Genomic DNA, 22,391 nt, shown 5'->3' on the forward strand with positions numbered 1-22,391 from the left:
CACACACACACACACACACACACACACACACACACACACACACACACACACACACACACACACTGGCAATACACAAAACGCTATAGGCATTCATCATAGTTACTTCATATGACAGAGCTCTTTTTTCTAAGTCTCTGAAGTCTGCATAAGAAGATGAGTCTAGCCTTAACACAGTCGTCCCTTCCTTAACCAAGCGTTCAGTCTATGGATGACTGCTTCATTTTAATGGCTGTGCAGTTGAACGTGCAGTTGATTAAGTGGAATATGTGTTAAACGTTCTTTTACATCAGTTGTTGTTGTTGTTCTTCTCTCTGGTCTTATAAGTCCAGCGAACACTGCAGATGGTGTTGTCCTATGAGATGGTACAGTAAACTGAGATTCTGGCTTTGGATCCTAATGATCCAATGGCATTTAAATCCTGGTGTCATGGTTGAATTCCTTATATGGCCATTATCATGCCAATCCTCCAAATGGGTTCGTTCTTAACCTCATAGCCTTACCCACCAATGTTTCATTTTTTACCCTTCTACGCAGTTATTATATGCTCGCGCACATGAACGCATGCACACACACACTAACACACATGCACCCTTCCCTCAGTGGCACTGGCTTCCACAGTGTCATCTGTCAGGTGAGGAAATGCTAAACTGATGCTAAAACGATGCAGTATGAATGTACAGGAGAGACCAAATCCTCACTGTAGTTGATGCATTAGATCCCGTGACATGTGTCTTAATGCATCAACGTACATCTGAATGACAAGATGCAAACATGGAGGACAGTCATCAAACACGTGCACACACAGGTGTACACACACACAAACACAGCTATGGTGAGATGTGTCATTTGCCCAGAGGGCCACATTGTCTTTTCATATCTTGTAAAAGTGTCTTTACAACGCTTATAAATTGATACACAGGTCTATAGGGTTTTCCCAGGTGCTGTAAAGTGTTATAATGCCCACAGCATCTCTCTATGTTAGGTGTCTGCCACTGAAGACTTGGCTAAATAGTGGAAGAGATGGAAATCACTGGAGTCCTATATGTAGGAGCAAACTGCATTACTTTAATGTACATGTCAAATATATCTAGAATGTACATGTCAACTATATCTAGAATGTACTGTACAGTATATCTGTATATCTCTATATGTGTAATTCCATCTTGTTTTGTGTATATTATATATTTAAAATGTAAATATTGGACAGCTACCAACGGTGTAATTTTCCACTCGATTATTCATCAAAGAGAAAAGTGGAGGCTTTCGTTATGGAGTGGGTGTATGTTATCGGGCTTTGGTGCGACTGCTCAGTATTCCGTATTCATCCGCTGCCGTCTGACTGGCACTACTTTAATTTGATTAAAAGGCTGTTCTCCTCTTTGATTTAGTCTCTCTTCACAAGTCCTCCACCAAAACCCCAGATGGAATTGGTTGAAGAACACAATCCTCTTCAAATCTCACTGCAGTATGGCGGGAAATCAGACACCCCCCACCCAAACAAAATCAGGACCCTGATAGAAGTGCACAACCATGCAAAGTACTTCGGAAAAGTGGGCACTTTTGCACGTTCATGTCTGGCTAGAACTCTGATTGGTTCCATAACGAAGAAAAATTGAAATCTGGAGTTGTTTGGATTTATTTGTTAGTCTGTTGCAGCAGCTAGGTCTGGCATTCTGTTTATACAAGAGACTTTCTCTCTCACTCTCACTCTCTCTCTCTCTCTCTCTCTCTCTCTCTCTCTCTCTCTCTCTCTCTCTCTCTCTCTATCTGTCTTTCTACCCCCCCTTTCAATGCTTCTATAATTTAACATCCCTCCCTCCCTCCCTCTCTCTCTCTCCCTCCCTCCCTTCTCTCTATCTCCCTACATCCCTCTCTCTCTCTCTCTCTCTCTCTCTCTCTCTGTCCCTCTGTCTCTAGTGGAGGGCCAGTGGTTGGACTGGGCTCCGTGGTCTAGGTGCAGTGTAACCTGTTCCACAGGGAGCCAGCAGAGACAGAGGAGGTGTAGTGCATCGGTGCACGTCTGGGCAGAGTGTAAGGGACCACACCAGGAGACCAGGGAGTGTACCAACCCATCCTGCGGTGGTAAGACAAAGATATACACAAACATAGAGAGCAGACAGCCATACTCACAGCACACAACATATATATACACAGTATGTGTGTATGTTACGTCATGATATCCCTGAATCTATGTCTCCTCCTATCTCCCCCCCCCCCCATCTACCCCCTCTCTCTTCAGATGGGGGTAACTGGGGCAGCTGGAATCACTGGAGTCTGTGCAGTAAGACATGTGACTCAGGGTGGCAGCGTCGCTTCCGGATGTGTGAGGGAACAGGGATACAGGGTTACCCCTGTGACGGCTCTGGAGAGGAGGTCCGTTCCTGCAATGACAAGAAGTGCCCCGGTCAGTGTGTGTGTGTGTGTGTGTGTGTGTGTGTGTTTGTGAGTATGTGTGTGTGTGTGTGTGTGAGTATGTGTGAGTGTGTGTGTGTGTGTGTGTGTGTGTGTGTGTGTGTGTGTGTGTGTGTGTGTGTGTGTGTGTGTGTGTGTGTGTGTGTGTGTGTGTGTGTGTGAGTATGTGTGTGTTTGTGAGTATGTGTGTGTGAGTGTGTGTGTGTGTGTGTGTATGTGTGTGTTTGTGAGTATGTGTGTGTGTGTGTCTGTGTCTGTGTGTGTGTTTGTGTTTGTGTGTGTGTGTGTGTGTGTGTGTGTGTGTGTGTGTGTGTGTGTGTGTGTGTGTGTGTGTGTGTGTGTGTGTGTGTGTGTGTGTGTGTGTGTGTGTGTGTGTGTGTGTGTGTGTAAGATGGTATGAGACCATGTGATCATTTGCGAAAATATGTTTGGTTTTGTTGAAACGTGTTATGGTGCGTTTGTTTAATTAACTCTGTTATTGAGTGTGTAGGAGTGTGCTTCTAGCTGTGTGTGTGAGTTGAGTTAAGTATTGTTGTAGTATGATTGTGTCTGTAACGACTGTGGAAATGAGGGAATTGACTATTATTGAGGTTCTTCATGTGTCAATCAAACTGCATCACAGCAAGAGAGTAGAATGATTCCCTGTGTTGAACACAGCACTATAGAACAGTCTATTGTCTTCTCTCCTCATCTAATCTCTCTCTCTCTCTATCTCTGTCTCTGTCTATCCATTTACTTGCTCCCTCTCTTTCTCACCTTTACTTTTTGTTTGTCCCACTGCATTTCTGTATTTCTCTCCCATCTATCTGTCTACCTGTAGGCCTCTCCATCCCTCACTTCCTCTCTCTCTGTTGACAGCGTTTTCCATCCCTCACTTCCTCTCTCTCACTCTCTCAATCTCATTAGTCCACCTCCCTTAATGCCTTTCTCTCTGACTTTCCCTCCCTCCTTCCTATCTCCCTTTCTCTCTCACCCCCTTTCTCTTTTGCTCTCCACTGTCCCTATAATGGACAATATGGTGCATATAGACATGGTCGCTCTGTTCATTGCGCCTAAGCAACTTTGCATTATTATTATTTTTGTTGTTGTTGTTTCTTACAATATTAACTCAGAACGTCCTTTGTAGTATTATATACAGCCAGAAATAACTTTGGGATGTTAGAGCAGCGGTAACTCACCAGCATTTTGACCAGAAATCAAACTTTCCTGAATTGGACCTGTTGTCCTCAGCATATCTGAGGAAAACGTTACCGATGTTTTATCAACACATTGCCTGTAGTGCTCTCCCTTCCGGGACGGCAACAAAGCCCTCTCCGCTCTCCCTTCAACAAATCAGATCGCACCTCCATCCTGTAGGCAAGAGCTCAAACATGAAGTATCCGTGGTAAGGACTGTTCAATGCTGGTCTGACCAATTGGAATCCATGCTTCAAGATTGTTTTGAACATGCAGACCGGGATATGTTGACATATTTACATATACACTGACACGGTGACTGAGTCCATCAGGAAGTATATAGGGCATGTTGTTCCCACTGTGACAATTAAAGCATATCCAAACCAAAAACCGTGGATAGATGGGAGCAAACTAAAAGCGCGAACCACCTCATTTAACCATGGAAAGGAGACTGGGAATATGGTCAAGTAATAACAGTCCACTTATGCCCTTTGTAAGGCAATCAAAAGGGCAAAACGTCAGTACAGGGACAAAGTTGAGTCGCAGTTTAACAGCTCCAACATTAAACATACGTGGCAGGGACTCCAGACAATTATGAATTATAAAGGGAAAACCAGCCATTTCGCGGACACTGAAGTCTTGCTCCAGGACAAGCGAAACAACTTCTTTGCCCGCTTCGAGGAAAACACAGTGCCACCGATACGGGCCACCATCGCTCATGTGAATTGTGAGCTCTCCGTGACCAACGTGAGTAAGCCTTTTAAGTGCCTTAACCCTCTGAAGGCTGCCGGCCCAGACGGCATCCCTAGCCACGCCCTCATAGCATGTGCAGACCAGCTGGCTGGACTGTTTACAGACATATTGAATCTCTCCCTATACCAGTCTGTTGTCCCCACTTGCTTCACGATGTTAACCATTGTTCCTGTACCCAAGAAAGTGAAGGTAACTGAACTAAATTACTATCACCCCGTAGCACTCACTTTTTTATTTTATTTTATTTCACCTTTATTTAACGAGGTAGGCAAGTTGAGAACAAGTTCTCATTTACAACTGCGACCTGGCCAAGATAAAGCAAAGCAGTGCAACACAAACAGCAACACAAAGTTACACATGGAATAAACAAACATACAGTTGTTGTGTCTTTGCTATGCCGGATTAAGTGATATGACATGCTATTCTATAAAATCATTTCTATGTAATTAAAATTACCTGATTAAACTAATCAAGTAAATGTAATTAACTAGAAAGTCAGGGCACCACGAAATAATGTTTATAGAGCTGTTATCTTCCGAATAAACTCTTAAAGACCTGGTAATCTTTTACGTCAATAGCAGTCAATTATTAATCGTCACCTTATTCAGTCTCATCTGAACATCGTAAACTCTTGGTTATCTTCCCGAACCCTGGCTAACAAGTTGAATCAGCAATACAAAATATGGGTTAATTATTTATTTCCTAATACCTAAACAATCACACAGAATGACATATACACAGGATGGGTCATACATGGATTAATAATTATGTCATAAAAGAAAACGTCCCTAGCGGACGGAACAGATATGATGGCTGGTTACACAAAGAAAGGGGGTTGGGTTTGAATGAAAGTGCGGGAAGACTGAGGAACAAAGGATTTGGTCTCTGATCGGATCTTGTAAAGCTATGCTATCGTAAATACAGAATCTTATGCATTCTAAATAACCGCCCATTTGGAAAAGGAAAATGCAAGAAACATTTATTCTGAGCTATGCTTCAATAGGTTGGTCGTAGATGGAAGGCCGTGTTGCCCAACAGAGGTCTCCCTTGTCCTTTGAAGAATATGTCTTGTGGTAGAACGTATACGCTGTAGTACTGTCGTCGTGTGGTAGGGCAGATACTTTGTCCGTCCTTTGCTAGCCCACGTTTACAGCTGCTGCTGCTAACTCAACATCTAGGAGGTATCACTTCTTTAGTGATTAAGAGTTCAAAGTTCATACCAAGTTGCCATACTTTGAGCTCACGCTGAAGTTGGCTTAGTTCTGTAGTTTTATGTTAGCCCTTTTAACATATGGACTGTCGTCCTCACGTCCTCGGGAACACAAATGTTACATTTTCGTAAAGGGCTTATGTAGTAGGGAGAGAAGGGCATGTTTCATAGTTCACAACCAATGTCTGTTTACATGGGCGGGGCCACTGAGTTGAGCCTAGTTCACTTATGAAAACCAATCCTCTCATTTAGAAGCTAAAATTACATTTCATCTGTTCACAAATAGTTTCATATTTAAACAGTTATATTGCACAACAATTCCATGTGAATCTGATAACTATGTGCAGACTTTCCAAGATACAGTTTATGTCATCCTATCATCAGTAATAATGTCTCAGATGACAACTGATCTGATATCATATTCTTTAAGTACCAACACATCTTTTCAACTGGTTGGATTACAGAAATACGGTTCTGTTCACCACCCTTTTGATGTTACCCGACTCTCTATGTTAACAAAGGGCTTTCCAAGAGTCACTCTGTAGACTAGAGAGAGAGGAAAGGGGGAAAGGTATTTATGGGGGTCATAAACCTCACCAACAGGCCAATGTCATGACACAGTCAATAACACAATAGAAAAAGTATTTACAGTGTGTGCAAATTTTGTCTTTGAGAGGCTAGTTAATTAAGGATCATAGAGTATGTGTGGGTAAGTGTCCTGATATATTTTCCAACTGTCCCGTTATCTGGTTTTAATATCCATTCTAGAATGCCCTTCTAGCCAATCAGAAACAACTATTCAACAATGCTGTGGTATAAATGGACAGACAGACAGACAGACAGACAGACAGACAGACAGACAGACAGACAGACAGACAGACAGACAGACAGACAGACAGACAGAGAGAGCCTACTAGAATCTGAAGTCAAATGTCTGCTGTTTGCTGATGATCTGGTGCTACAGCAGCACATAAATCTTCTGCATAGATTCTGCCAGACCTGGGCCCTGACAGTAAATCTCAGTAAGACCAAAATAATGGTGTTCCAAAAAAGGTCCAGTCTCCTGGACCACAAATACTAATTCCATCTAGACACCGTTGCCCTAGAGCACACAAAAAATGGTGCATACCTCGGCCTAAACATCAGCACCACAGGTAACTTCCACAAACCTGTGAACGATCTGAGAGACATGTCAAGAAGGGTGAATATGTGGTCTGTCGTACGGTAATTTGGTAAATAGACAATTTGACATTTACTCAGTACATTGTTTTCACTGAGGAAATGTATGAGTTTGCTGTTAATGATAATGCAGAGGATTTTCCTAAGGTTGCTGTTGACCCATATCCCACGGTAGTTATTGGGGTCAAATTTGTCTCCACTTTTGTGGATTGGGGTGATCAGTCCTTGGTTCCAAATATTGGGGAAGATGCCATAGCTAAAGATGATGTTAAAGAGTTTAAGTATAGCCAATTGGAATTTGTTGTCTGTATATTTTATCATTTCATTGAGGATACCATCAACACCACAGGCCTTTTTGGGTTGGAGGGTTTGTATTTTGTCCTGTAGTTCATTCAATGTAATTGGAGAATCCAGTGGGTTCTGGTAGTCTTTAATAGTTGATTCTAAGATTTGTATTTGATCATGTATATGTCTTTGCTGTTTGTTCTTTGTTATAGAGCCAAAAAGATTGGAGAAGCGGTTTACCCATACATCTCCATTTTGGATAGATCATTCTTCGTGTTGTTTTTTTTCTTCCAATTGTCCCAGAAGTGGTTAGAGTCTATGGATTATTCAATTACATTGAGCTGATTTCTAACGGGCTGTTCCTACTTTATCCGTGGTGTACGTCTGTATTGTTTTAGTGATTCACCATAGTGAAGATGTCGACTCAGGTTTTCTGGGTCTCTATGTTTTTAGTTGGACAGGTTTCTCAATTTCTTAGGTTTTTGCATTCTTCATCAAACCATTTGTCATTGTTGTTCATTTTCTTCGGGTTTCTGTTTGAGATTTTTAGATTTGATAGGGAAGCTGAGAGGTCAAATATACTGTTTAGATGTTACGCTGCCAAGTTCACACCTTCACTATTTTTTCAAGGAAGTTGTCTAAAAGTGATTGAATTTGTTGTTGCCTAAATGTTTTTTGGTAGGTTTCCACACTGCATTCCTTCCATCTACAGCATTAATATTATTCAGTTCCTTTGGCTTTGATGCCTTATGATTGAGTATTGCTCTGTTCAAGTAGACTGTGATTTTGCTGTGATCTGATAGGGTTGTCAGTGGACTGACTTAGGTTGCCACAGACTAGTACATGTCCCTGGGGCTGGAAATGATTGATTTCCCCCTCCAGGATGGAGAAGCTGTCTTCATTCAAGTATGGAGATTCTAGTGGGGGGATATAGGTAGCACACAGGAGGGCATTTTTCTCTGTTAAGATAATTTTCTTTTGAATTTCTAGCCGAATGTAAAATGTTCCTGTGTTGATTAATTTAATAGAGTAAGTTAGGTCTGCTCTATACCAAATTAGCATACCCCCTGAGTCCCTTCTCTGTTTCACTCCTGGTAGTTTGGTAGATGGGACTACCAGCTCTCTGTAATCTTGAGGGTAACCAGTGGGTCCGTCTCCTCTATACCATGTTTCTTGTAGGATGACAATGTCTGTATTTCTTTGATGAAGGCCAGGTTCCTACTCTTTAGGCCAAAGCCAGATGACCTCAGGCCTTGGATATTCCAGGATGAGATAGTGATGGCTTTGTGTTCCATAAAGTGTCCAATGTTGTTGGTGTTGTGAGTCAGGCCAGTAAGTGTGAGCAGAGCCTGCTGAACATCTGGTACATGCCATTAGCTTGGACTAGTGTAAGAGTGGGGGTTGGGCCTGTTTGCCTGCTCATGGCCTGGCGTGTGGCTTCCATGTTGAGGCCTTCTTTGCTGGAGTGGGGGGCATGGGATGGTTCCGTGACTTGGGGGGGGGTTGATTGGTTGGGGTGGGGGTGTGGATGTGGCTGGTGGTGCTATGGTCTGGATGTAGGTCCTCTTGGCGTTGGTCCTTTATGTGTAGGTCGGGGGGGGGGGTCCCGTAGGTCTGGGAGAGTGTCTTGCTGGTCTAGGCAGGGTGTCTATTGATTTGTTGCTCCTGTGTGCAGTGTTGGGTCTGCGTTTGAGGGTGATGTCCTGTAGAGTCCGGGCGAAGGTGGGCACTGCTGCCTTGTATAGGTGGACCTGGTCGTAAAGGCTGTTCAAGTCCAGGGTAGAGTGGTGTGCCTTGTAAACATTTGGTTTTAAGGCACAGTCACGGGAAATACTTCCGTTTACCCGCTGTATGGTAGAAGGGTGGAAGTCTTTTCGTGGTAGCAAGGTGGAGATAACCACTTGTGCGTTGGGGAAAGTAGAAGAAGCTTTTTCAATCACTCCCTTTAGTGATTTGGCCACCCTTTCCTGCTGTGCTCTCAGGTCATTTGTGCCTGTGCGTATTATTATGTGGCTGGGTGACCCTACTTGGTCCTCAGACAGAAGGTCTAGGGTGCGCTGGGTGTTTGGACACCAGAGATTAGACACTCTGTGTTTGGGAAAAAGTTTATTTTCTTGTGTATATTTCCCATTTGAGTCCATAAGGAGTACAATATGTGTCTTGTGTATGTCCTCAGTGGGTGTGGGGCTGTTGTCAGGAGGACTATCAGGGTGGCTGACAGGAGGGGTGCTCAGAGGGGGTGAGATCCCCTGGGCTTGGGGTTCTTCATATGTCTGTTCTGCTGTAATGTTGATGCTATGGTCAGGGTCTGGTGTGGACTGTTCTGCTGTGGTGTCAATACATTTGTCAGGAGCTGAGGTGGGTTGTTCTGCTGGGTTCTCTGGGGGGGTGACCACCTCTCTAATGGGTTGTTTTCTGTTACTCGCCATCCATCTCAACCTCTCCTCCAGCAGTCTGATCCTCTCCTCTAGTGCTCTGTTCTTCTCCTGCTCCTGCTCTTTCTCCTGTTGATGTTGTCTCACCACAGTCCAGAATGCAGATATGTCTCTCTCCACCTCCAGCTCTCCGGGTCTGGTTGAGGGGGTGTTGTTGAGCTGGACGATTTTTTTCTGCTGACTGGAGTGTGTTCACCTGCTGTTCCAGCTCCACCTGCCTTACCTCCAGCTGGGTGAATTTATCCTTCATTTCCATGAGGGAGTAGTACTCTGTGCTGGGAGGTTGACTTTTCACTCTCTCTACAGTATCTAGCTCCAGCCTCCTCTCTCTCACTCTCTCTCTCTACCATCCCCTCTCACTCTCTCTACCACCCTCTCTCTCTCTCTCTCTCCCCCGCCCTCTCTCTCTCTTCCTCTCTCTCTCTCTCTACCGCCCCTCTCTCTCTCTCTCTCTCTACCATCCCCTCTCACTCACTCTACCACCCCCTCTCACTCACTCTACCACCCTCTCTCTCTCTCTCTCTCTCTCTCTCTCTCTCTCTCTCTACCTCTCTCTCTTTCTACCACTCTCTCTCTCTACCACTATCTCTCTCTCTCTCTCTCTCCCTTTTCCTCAGCTCTCAGGCAGGGGCAAATTGTTCAAAGCCCTGTTCGCTGTGATTTGTCAGTGTGTCAGCTTCTGCAGCAAACAACACAGTTTACTAAGCATGCCTTTGACTGGGACTCTCTTACCCCTTTTGTGTGTGTGTGTGCTTGTGCGTGAGCGTGTGTGTGTGTGTGGTGCTCTGGAAGGCTATAGATTAGATGTCAGACATTGCTGCAGAGCATTCTATCAGAGCCAGTCCTTTGATGGCTCAAAGATCTGTCCAAGATTTTGGAGGGGAACATATATTTAGAATAAAAAAAGGCTTTCTTTTTCACTTCTCCTTTGTTTTTTTCTCTCTCTTCAATCTCCCTCTCGCTCTCCCTCCCCCCACTCTCTCTCTCTATATCTCTCTCTCTTTCTCTCTCCCTTTCTCTCTCTCTTTCCCTCTCTCTCTGTCTCTCCTCCTTTCTCTCTTTCCCTCTCGCTCTCTCTCTTTCTCTATTCTCCACACTCTGAGATTTGAGAAAAGAGAGAGATGGATAAAGATGGATGAATATACTGTGAGTGGGTGTGTCCTATCTAACTCTCCCCGCTCTCTCTTCTGTCTCTCTGCAGCACCTCATGAGATCTGTAGAGACGAGTACCTTGTAGCCATGACCTGGAAAAGTGCCTCGGCTGGAGAAACAGTCTACAACAAGTGTCCGACTAACACCACTGGTAAACCTTATTCTACTATGACAGTACTATACTGTAACTATACTACTATTATAAACAGTGATTATGTAATCTTAGTCAACAACAAGTGTCCGACTAACGCCACTGGTAAACCATGCTACACTTATAGTATAGTACAATTACTAAGCTATAATGTACACAGTATAAAATGCACAGTAGTGATGTAGTCTAACGGCCTACTGCAAGTGTCTGACTAGTACTAGTACTTATCTTTGTCAAGTTTCTTTGGCACTTGTAAGGCCTACAGAGTGCTATATGGTTGACGTAGTGTAATGTGTATGTGTGAAGAATAAATCCAGGTTAATATTGTGTTAATTTAGATTGATGTTCAGAAGCATATGTCAGAGTCATAGCAGGCAGACCCATTCCTCAGGCACTCAGACAGTCCCTATAGCAAGATACTGCCTAACAGATGATGACTTTGAAGTGTGTGTGTTCGTGCGTGTGTGTGTGTGTGTGTGTGTGTGTGTGTGTGTGTGTGTGTACATGCATGTGTGTGTTTGGAATCTATTATCCTGCATGAAATGGTTTCCACCAGAGAAAGTAGTTAGTAAGGTGTACCCTGGGGGACAATTTTCAACTTCATCATATATGCAGTTTCTGTAATTCCCTCTCAATAACACAGTTTGGCATTTATTAGGATGACTCATGTACTGGAGGCAGCTCTGCCGAGTAGTGACTAGCTGGTACAGGTACGAGGTCATAAAACCTGCCTCAATAATTGTGTACTTAAATACTGTATGTGACCTTATAGAGGAGTTGTCAGGTGGATGGTTGACCTCAGCTCTACATGATTTACAATGTTGGAGACTGTACATGTTCAGTAGTATATATCTCAGTCATAGCAGGTGCCTACTCAGACATGGTCCTCAGGCAGTCACTCACTCATCCCTAACAACAACACCCTGCACTGATAATAAAAAAAAAATCCTGTTGATTTACGATAACTTACTGGTAGCCAGGGGGACAATGTTCAGCCTCACCATATGCTGTTTCTGTTTTTCTCTCTCAATAACTGTGCATACTGTGACCTTGCACAGTGGTTTTGCATTAGATAATGGCAGGTGGTTGGTTGACCTCAGCTCTACGTTATGGATGATTGACTATGTTGGAAAAATGACTATAGCATGTATGTAGTTAATAGATAATATAAAAAATGAACTATTGCTGTCAGGATTTACATCATCACGTTCTCTCGTTCTCATTCACTCTCTCTCTCTCTCTCTCTCTCTCCCTCTATATATATATCCCCTCTCTCTCTCTCTCTCTCTCTCCCTCTATATATATATCCCCTCTCACTCTCTCTCTCTCTCCCTCTATATATATATCCCCTCTCTCTCTCTCTCTCTCTCTCTCTCCCTCTATATATATATCCCCTCTCTCTCTCTCTATATATATATATATATATATATCCCCTCTCTCTCTCTCTCTCTCTCTCTCTCCCTCTATATATATATCCCCTCTCTCTCTCTCTCTCTCTCTCTCTCTCTCTATATATATATCCCCTCTCTCTCTCTCTCTCTCCCTCTATATATATATCCCCTCTCTCTCTCTCTCTCTCTCTCTCTCTCCCTCTATATATATATATCCCCTCTCTCTCTCTCTCTCTCTCTCTCTCTCTCCCTCTATATATATATCCCCTCTCTCTCTCTCTCTCTCTCTCTCTCTCTATCCCTCTATATATATATCCCCTCTCTCTCTCTCTCTCTCTCTCTCTCCCCTCTATATATATATCCCCTCTCTCTCTCTCTATCCCTCTCTCTAGGATCTGCTAGTCGTCGTTGCTTGCTGGACGCTAATGGAGTTGCTTACTGGGGTCCTCCGAGCTTCGCCAGATGCGTCTCGATGGAATTCAGATATTTACATTTATCTGTAAGTCCCTTTTTCACGCTCTCTCTATTCACATCTTATGTATTCAAATACAGTTTGCATTGTATTACATGCTCAATGAGCCACCTGTGCCTCAACGTTATTGTGAAAGCATTTTAGTAAGCTACTGTAAAACTGAATTAATAGCCCGGGCGTTTATTTGCTTAAATCACTGAACACAACAGGTGCTTATTAGAGACAGGCTTCTATTTGAGCCAGGTGTCCATTTCATTCATCCACACAAATGTAGCTCATTTGCTTAGTTAATTGCTTAATTTCAGCATTCCCTTCCAGCTGTTAATCAATTTCTTAATTTCTTGCTCTAACGTGTTATCATTTACCCTGACCTACAAAGGCAAAGTGCAGTAACTACAAATTTGGTCAAAAATCTTTGATCTGTTTTAATGGCCAGGTATATTATATGATTAATGTGCTATTTAGTTTCCTGACACAAGACAAAGCTAGTCGATCAGAATATATCATGAAGTACCAGAAATTGCTGTTTGTGTAAACAGAAAAATACTTTGAAGTCAGATTTTGTAATTCATTGTTTTACATAGTTCCTGCACTTTGCCTTTGTAGGGCAGTAGACACCGTGTCACATATTTTTGTCTAAGTATGCCTCTATAAAAAAATATAACAACTTTTCCTTGACAGAATAAGTATTCTCATCTTTGTCTGCATTTTCAGCAGTTTTTACTTTCGCCACTAAAGAGCGATCGGACGATATCTAGGGGTCTCTACTCCCGAAGTTGTTGACTGTTTTTGTGCTTGCCAGTTAGCTAGCAGGCCTCAACTGTTAGCAGCCAATGGTTGTCAGTTTCTTACTGGTGATAAAAACAGATGATTGCCATCGTTTCTTCAAATCATCAGTGAATTACTTCATGCAACAAATCAAACATTAAACCTCAAACAATTCATGGTAATTCATGGTAACCTCATAAATAATTTATTTAGACCCAGCCTTTGTTTGAAACAGGGGTTTATTTTCTGAAATGTGTGCCGTTGCCCGGCTATTAAAAGGGACAGGCAGTTATTTGAGAATCAGCGTTTTACCGTACCTTCTGTTAAGACAGTGGAGGATTGTCTGAAAGTCACCGATATATTTCTAAGCCATCTGTCATAGTCGTCTTAATGATCGGACCAAACTGCAGCGGGTATGTGAAACATCTTCTTGATTTATTAAAGAAAAAATTAACACTGAACAAAATCACGACGAAAACAGTCCTGTAAGGTACACTGACAATACACGGAGACAACCACCCACAAACACAAGAGAAAATAAACCCACTTAAATATGGCCTCCAATTAGAAGCAACGACAACCAGCTGCTTCTAATTGGAGGTCGTTCCCAAAACTAACATAGAAATAGACAAACTAGAAAACCCACATAGAAATAGAAAACATAGAGCATAAACCAAAAACCCCGAAACACACTAAACAAACACACCCCTGCCACGTCCTGACCAACTACAATAACAAAATGACCCCTTTACTGGTCAGGACGTGACACCATCTGAAATGTACATGTACCTTGTGTAGCCATTAGCCTGTCTTCCACTTCCTCAATATTTATTTCTGTGGCTATTTCCAAACTCTGGACATCCTACCTCTTCTAGCCTAGCCTGCAGCATGAATAAACTCAACAGCAAAACAGATCATTAATATACAATTTGTTCTCAAAGACTGACCTGGCCCAGCAACAGAAATAAATTTATGATTTGTCTGCCCGCATCCTACTAGTTTACGCTATAATAGACGTGGGATTGTATTCATAACGTTTCTTAAGAGTAGGAGTGCTTATAGGATCAGTTTTGCCGTTTAAATAATAATGAATAAGATTACATGAACAGGTAGGACCTGATCCTAGATCAGCACTCCTACTCGGAGATGGTTTATAAATACTGGCCCTGATTAACTTTCTATGAAAATGAGTGGCATTGTCACATTGTCACCACTCTCTCTCTTTAATGAGGTATTCCATTTATCCATTGATTAATGAATGCGTTGGTTAATCATTGGCTGACTTCCTGCTGCGTGACCTCTGACCTCCTGTCTCTGTGGCAATAATGGAAGCCAGCAGTGGTAGGGGGTGATAAGATGTGCTGTGATTGGTTGATTTCACTCTTAGCCTAGGGCTGTGCTAACTGCTAACCTTTCATTAGCATGGGGATGTGGTTCATTAGGTTTGATTGCTGTTGTGACTGAGGATTAGCTGTGTGTGTGTGTGTGTGTGTGTGTGTGTGTGTGTGTGTGTGTGTGTGTGTGTGTGTGTGTGTGTGTGTGTGTGTGCATGTGTTTGGAATCTATTATCCTGCATGAAATGGTTTGTGTGTATGAATGAGTGTGTGGATAACAGTCAGTCAAAGTGCCATGCAGCATTGTGAAATACAATTAGCAACCGATATCTATCCAGTGCATTTATGTCTGCACAAGTCCTTAATAAAGAGAAAGGCTGAGGATTAGGTACTTGACCAAGATGCTGGTCATTCATGTCATTCACTATCTACATACCTACCTACAATATCTGCTCACCACAAGCAAAATATAGGAGCAAGTTTAACTATTGTATGGATCAGAGGTCTCAGATCTTTCTCTACTCTCTACTTCGCCTCCATTTCTCTTTCTCTCTCTCTCTTTTACATGTTATATTTTTGTCATTTATCAAATGCCCTTATCCAGAGCGACTTACAGTAGTGAGTACATACGTTTTAATTCTCTGGCATTCTGTTTATACAAGATACTTTCTCTCTCTCTCTCTCTCTCTCTCTCTCTCTCTCTCTCTCTCTCTCTCTCTCTCTCTCTCTCTCTCTCTCTCTCTCTCTTTCTGTCCTCTCTCCCCCTGCCCCCACCTCCCTCTCCCATCAGTCTCTAACCTGTGTTTCCCTCCTCTCGTCCTCCCCTGCTGTCTCCAGTTGCGAGAGCATCTTGCGAAGGGTCAGAGGACCTTGGCTGGAGAGGGCATGTCTCAGGTCGTGAGGAATCTCCTGGAGCTCTTACAGAGGAGGAGCTATTACAGCGGTGACCTCCTGTTCTCCACGGAGATTCTCCGAAATGTGACGGACACCTTCAAGAGAGCAACCTACATCCCAGTACCCGACGACGCGCAGGTGGGTGGGGTGGGTGTACATACACACCGACATACACACACATAAACACAAACCTTCAAGAGAGCAACCGACATCCGAGCTCCCGATGACATGCAGGTGGGTGGGGAGGACACACATGCACACACACATTGTGCTGGTGGGTGAAGTGGGCTCTATACACACTTACAGGAAGTAACAGACATAAACAAAACAAACACATCCCTACATGTTGCATGCACAATCACACACCTCAGCTCCCCTACAATTCAACCCTCCTCTTCGTCTCTCTCCTCAGAAATTCTTCCAGGTAGTCAGCTATATGTTGGACATGGAAAACCTAGAGAAATGGGAAGACGCTCACCAGGTAGGCTTTTAAACTGTTGTTTTAGTGTGTGTGTGTGCGTGTGTGTGTGTGTGCGTCCCTGTCAGAGTGTCTGGCTCTGTCACGGTTGGATGAATTTGATTGCAGTGTTTATGTCATTGTGAGAAGAGTCGTAAAAACACACCTGTTGACCATTCAGGATGGATCATACCCCACACTGTGTGTGTGTGTGTGTGTGTGTGCCCATATTTTGTTGTTAATAAACAATGCATATGACCCCCTCCTCCATGCCCTTGAGTCAGGCTGGGTTTATTTGCCATCTGTAGTCAGTAAACAATAATGCGTAAACACTGGAGATAATACCCCAAACATACACTGAGTGTGAAAAACATTAGGAACACCTTCCTAATATTGAGTTGCACCCCGATTTGCCCTCAGAACAGCCTCAATCCGTCAGGGCATGGACTCTACAAGGTGGGATGCTGGCCCACGTTGACTCCAATGCTTCCCATAGTTGTCAAGTTTGCTGGATGTATTTTGTGTGGTGGAACATTCTTGATACACACGGGAAACTATTTACTGTGAAAAACCCAGCAGTGTTGCAGTTCTTGACACACTTAAACTGGTGCGCCAGGCATACACTACCATACCCGATTCAAAGACACTTCAATCTTTTGTCTTACCCATTCAACCTCTGAATGGCACACTTACCCAATTCATGTCTCAATTGTCTCAAGGCTTAAAAATCCTTCTTTAACCTGTCTCCTTCCCTTCATCTATACTGATTTAAGTGGAGTTAACAGGTGACATCAATAAGGGATCATATATTTCACCTGCATTCACCTGGTCAGTCTGTCATGGAAAATGCACGTGTTCCTAATGTGTAATACACAGTGTATATTATCTTAACACACATAACAATTATCATAACATGAACAAACAACACCAGCACACACACAAACACACAGACAGAGATGGCAGCTTTTTTGAAGAAGGTTTTAGTTCTCACCTACCTTAGTTCAATGCACTGACTAAGATGCTTTGGATAAGAGCGTCTTCTAAATGAATGTGGAAAGAGAGAACACAGCATTGAAATATGAACGCAATAATTCGGTTATGATGTTTAACCATCAAATGAGATGATATGCTCTAAGCAAGCCACTGCAGAACAATCAAGTGATAAACGTACTTGACCATGTGTTACCAATAACATAGGCTTTGTCTCAAATGGCACCCTACTCCCTATGCAGTGCACTATTGTTCACCATTTGACTTTTTGTAATTTAGCAGACGCTCTTATCCAGAGTGACATATAGTTAGAGGATTCATCTTAAAATAGCTACTGTAGGTGGGACAACCACATATCACAAGCATATAAAGTACATTTTCCTTCAAAAACATAGCTGTCAGTAGAGTCAGAGCTAGAAGGGGGGGGGTGGGGGTGGGTGAGGGGTTGGGGTGGGTGTGGGGGGAGTCAAGTGCAAGGGCTGGTTAAGTGTATTATTTTGTGGGAGGGCCTAGAGACCTGAGGTGGCAGAACGGAGTGCTCGGGTTAGGGTGTAGGGTTTGAGCATAGCCTGAAGGTAGGGAGGGGCAGTTCCGTGGGTAAGTACCATGGTCTTGTAGTGGATACGAGCTTCAACTGGAAGCCAGTGGAGTGTGCAGAGGAGTGGGGTGACATGAGAAAACTTTGAAAACCAGGCTGACTGCTGCATTCTGGATAAGTCGCAGGGGTTTGATGCCACAAGCGGGGAGCCCAGCCAATAGCGAGTTGCAATAGTATAGACAGGAGAGCAAGTGCCTGGATTAGGACCTGCACTGCTTCCTTTGTGAGGTAGGGTCTTGCTCTACGGATGTTGTAGAGCATGAACCTGCAGGAGCGGGTCACTGCTTTGATGTTTGCAGAGAAAAACAGTGTGTTGTCAAGGGTTATGCCAAGGTTCTTTGCACTCTGGGAGGGGGACACTGTGGAGATGTCAACCGTGATGGAGAGGTCTTTGAGCGGGCAGGCCTTCTCTGGGAGGAAGAGCAGTTACGTGTTGTCCAGGCTGAGTTTGAGGTGGTGGGCCAACATTCAAGTTGAGATATTTGCCAGACATGCAGAGATGTGTGTCACCACCTGGGTGTCAGACGGGGGATGGAGAAAAGTAGTTTAGTGTCATCCACATAGCAATGATAGGAGAGACCTTGTGAGGATATCACGGACCCGAGTGACTTGGTGTATAGAGAGAAGAGGGTCTAGAACCGAGCCCAAGGGGACAACAGTAATAAGAGTACGTGGTGCAGATACAGATCCTCTCCACGTCATCTGGTAGGAGCAGCCTGCCAGGTAGGATACAATCCAAATGTGTGCAGAGCCTAAGACGGCCAGCCCTGAGAGGGTGGAGAGGAGGATCTGATGGTTCACGGTGTCAAAGGCAGAGGATAGATCTAAGAGGATGAGAACAAAGGAGAGAGAGTCAGCTTTGGCAGTGCGGAGTGCCTCCGTGACACAGAGAAGAGCAGTCTCGGTTGAGTGACCCATCTTGAAGGCTGACTGGTTAGGGTCAAGAAGATCGTTCTGAGAGAGGTAGCGAAAAAGTGAAGTTATCAACAGGTCTATAGTTTTTGATGTCAGATGAGTCGAGTGTTGGTTTCTTGAGGAGCGGATCAACTTGGGCCATTTTGAAGTCGAGAGGATTCAGCCAGTGGTCAGGGATGAGTCTGGTCAAGAGATGGTCTGGAGAAGGGAGGAGGGGGTGGGGTCAGGTTGTCAGGCAGGTTGTCAGGCGGCCAGACCTCACAGGATTTCATCTGGAGAGAGAGGGAAGGAAGAGATCAAGGTGTAGGGTACTTCTGTGGGCCTATAGAGCTATGGTTAATAGTGGTGCTCTATATAGGAAATACTGAGCCATTTGAGATGCAGCCTCACCTGTCCTCACCTCCTGACCTCAACCCCTCCTTCCACTAATCCACAGATGTCCATCTGTCTCCTCTATCTCAACACGTTGCTCTCCTCCCTTCCACCCAACACATTCCAAAGCTAATCTGTCTTCCTACAGAGAACCATTTACTTCTGACATAAATCCCAGTCTCTTTCACTTCTTATTCTATGCTTCTTCTCTATCATTTATTTATATCTCAATGTTCAAAATGTCCAATCCAACAACGTACACTAAAAGGCATTATATCCAATGTCTGCTAATTAGCTGCACTTAGCATACAGGGCTAACGAGTATGAGCAAGCCAATGACTGTTGTAATGGGTTGGTTGGATAGAGGATCAAGCCAATGACTGTTGTAATGGGTTGGGAGGATGGAGGCTCTGGGTGGTAATGGCTGTGGGGTTATTGGTGATTCTTTCTTGTGACGCTTCCTTGAGGTAACATGAACTTAACAGGAACAGAAGAGATACTAAGCTTGGTGCATGAAATGAGAGAGAGAGAGCAAAATACATAAATGAGAGTGTATCATTCAATATTTGTTTAGGAAAGAAAGTCGATTTCATGATATTGTTCTCTCTCTGTCACTCTAACACTCTTCCTTCTCTCACCATCCCCCCTCTCTCTATCTCTCTCACTCCCTCCCCCTTCTCTCTTTCTATCTCTCTCCCTCCCTCTCCCCTTCTCTCTCCCACCCTCTTTCTCTCCCTTCTACCATCTTTCTCTCCCTCCCTCCCTTCTTCTCTCCCCCTTCCCAGGTTTCTCCTGGTGCAGCCCATCTTATGCGTATATTGGAGGACTTCATCCATCTGATAGGAGATGATCAGAAACCCTTCCAGAGTTTCCTGGTGGTCACCAACAACCTCAGTGAGTAGTCAGTTTAACACACACAGGTAGGGTTGCAAAATTCCCTTAACTTTCCATAATTGTTCAACCTTATCTTCAACGCTCCCAAGTTAATAACTAAATTCTTTATTATTTTCTCACATTATTTGCCTTTCCTTTAGTCAGCACATCTCTACCTATTTTGGTTGGACGTCAACTCATGTTTTGTATTTGTCTCCATAAGGATAACAATATGTTTTGTCTCCATAGCGATAACTATATGTTTTGTCTCCATAGTGATTACAATATGTTTTGTCTCCATAGTGATAACGATACAGCGAGAGCCCGTGACAGCGGTGTCCAGTGACATCAACTTCCCCATGAAGGGTAGGAGGGGCATGAAGGACTGGGCTCGATCTGCTGAAGACAAACTCTACATCCCCAAAGAAGTCTTTACCCTCACCTCCGATGGTGAGAGATCATGATCTTAATCATCATCGTCGTCCTCATCAGAATTATTGCCATCATCAACATCGCCATCATCAGCAGCTTCAGTGATGTCGTCTACATTGTCATCATCATCGTCGTTGTTGCCGGCGTCTTCATCATCATCTTCATCATCATAATCACACTCCTCATAATGAAATGTGTCTTCAAACATCATCTGAAGACTCTCCCTGACCTCACCACACTTACGTCAAGATGTCCTCACAAGGTGTGTGAAGAGAAATACAGGTTGTCCTAAACCTAAGGACTGGATTAAGGTCAGCTCATTCGTAATATTAATCCCATCCAAATGGTTTTCAATTCAGAAAAGGCAGTAAGAACAATTAACTGTTTCCAGATCTTTGTATTAACTGACATATTTGTCGATTTATCAATTCCTTGGCAGAATATCATCCGCTTAATATATTGAAAGAGAAGTAGACACTGGGAAAGTTGATATATGAAAACACAGATCATTTATCTGAAGGCTACATGCACAGCACTCTGTTTTAAGCAAACTGGGTGCAGCACCTGTTAAACTTTGTAATACCCCTCAAAACACAGGGATGTCAATACGCACAGGATATGTATTATCAGAGGCCATGTCAATCATTTTTTCTTGGTGGGAAGGATATTATCCCAGCCCTAAAAACATTCTGCTTTTCAGGAAACTCCAAGGGCCTCTGATAATACATATCCTGTGCGAATTGACATCCCTGTGTTTTGAGGGGTATTACAGAGTTTAACAGGTGCTGCACCCAGCTTAAAACAGAGTGCTGTGTATGTAGCCTTCAGATAAATGATCTGTGTTAGAGACAGCAGGTGTGGTAGAGAGCGAGAGTCGAAAACAGCAGGTCCGGGACAAGGTAGCACGCCTGGTGAACAGGTCACGGTTCCATAGCCGCAGGCAGAACAGTTGAAACTGGAGCAGCAGCATGACCAGGTGGACTGGGGACAGCAAGGAGCCATCAGGCCAGGTAGTCCTAAGGCATGGTCCTAGGGCTCAGGTGCTCTGAGAGAAAGAGAAAGAGATAGAGAGAGAGAATTAGAGGGAGCATACTTAAATTCACACAGGACACCGGATAAGACAGGAGAAATACTCCAGATATAACAGACTGACCCTAGCCCCCCGACACATAAACTATTGCAGCATAATTACTGGAGGCTGAGACAGGAGGGGTCGGGAGACACTGTGGTCCCATCCGACTATACCCCCGGACAGGGCCAACCAGGCAGGATATAACTCAACCCACTTTGCCAAAGCACAGCCCCCACACCACTAGAGGAATATCTTCAACCACCAACATACTACCCTGAGACAAGTCCGAATATAGCCCACGAAAATCTCCCCCACGGCACGAACCTGAGGCGGGCACCAACCCGGACAGGAAGATCACGTCAGAGACTCAACCCACTCAAGTGACGCACCCCTCCCAGGGATGGCATGGAAGAGCACCAGTAAGCCAGTGACTCAGCCCCCGTAATAGGGTTAGAGGCAGAGAATCCCAGTGGAGACAGGGGAACCGGCCAGGCAGAGACAGCAAGGGTGGTTCGTCGCTACAGTGCCTTTCCGTTCACCTTCACACTCCTGGGCCAGACTACACGCAATCATAGGACCTACTGAAGAGATGAGTCTTCAATAAAGACTTAAAGGTCGAGACTGAGTCTGCGTCTCTCACATGGATAGGCAGACCATTCCATAAAAATGGAGCTCTATAGGAGAAAGCCCTGCCTGCAGATGTTTGGTTAGAAATTCTAGATACAATAAGGAGGCCTGCATCTTGTGACCGTAGCATATGTGTAGGTACGGCAGGACCATATCGGAGAGATAGGTAGGAGCAAGCCCATGTAATGCTTTGTAGGTTAGCAGTAAAACCTTGAAATCAGCCCTTGCCTTAACAGGAAGCCAGTGTAGAGAGGCTAGCACTGGAGTAACATGATCAAGCATTTTGGTTCTCGTCAAGATTCTAGCAGCTGTGTTTAGCACTAACTGAAGTTTATTTAGTGCTTTATCCGGGTAGAGTTTATTTAGAGCTTTATCCGGGTAGAAAGTAGAGCATTGTAGTAGTCTAACCTAGAAGTGACAAAAGCATGGATTCATTTTTCTGCA

The 22,391-nt window shown here is 43.9% G+C and overlaps 1 protein-coding gene across 3 annotated transcripts in view; it reads left to right on the top strand.

The window, feature by feature from the left end:
* Window positions 1-22,391, top strand: part of adgrb2 (adhesion G protein-coupled receptor B2) — a 470,244-nt gene that overhangs the window by 281,541 nt on the left and 166,312 nt on the right. For 2 of the 3 annotated variants that reach the window (XM_029732443.1, XM_029732444.1), the window contains 8 exons: window positions 1,918-2,082; window positions 2,240-2,404; window positions 10,651-10,752; window positions 12,536-12,642; window positions 15,555-15,749; window positions 16,024-16,092; window positions 19,729-19,837; window positions 20,120-20,266. In XM_029732443.1, the coding sequence (XP_029588303.1) occupies window positions 1,918-2,082; window positions 2,240-2,404; window positions 10,651-10,752; window positions 12,536-12,642; window positions 15,555-15,749; window positions 16,024-16,092; window positions 19,729-19,837; window positions 20,120-20,266 (1,059 nt within the window). Of the gene's footprint in view, window positions 1-1,917; window positions 2,083-2,239; window positions 2,405-10,650; window positions 10,753-10,837; window positions 10,858-12,535; window positions 12,643-15,554; window positions 15,750-16,023; window positions 16,093-19,728; window positions 19,838-20,119; window positions 20,267-22,391 lie in introns of those variants that run through there. The other variant, XM_029732445.1, reaches the window with a different exon arrangement.

Source organism: Salmo trutta, chromosome 34 (genome assembly GCF_901001165.1).
Source record: "Salmo trutta chromosome 34, fSalTru1.1, whole genome shotgun sequence".
Lineage (NCBI taxonomy): Eukaryota > Metazoa > Chordata > Actinopteri > Salmoniformes > Salmonidae > Salmo > Salmo trutta.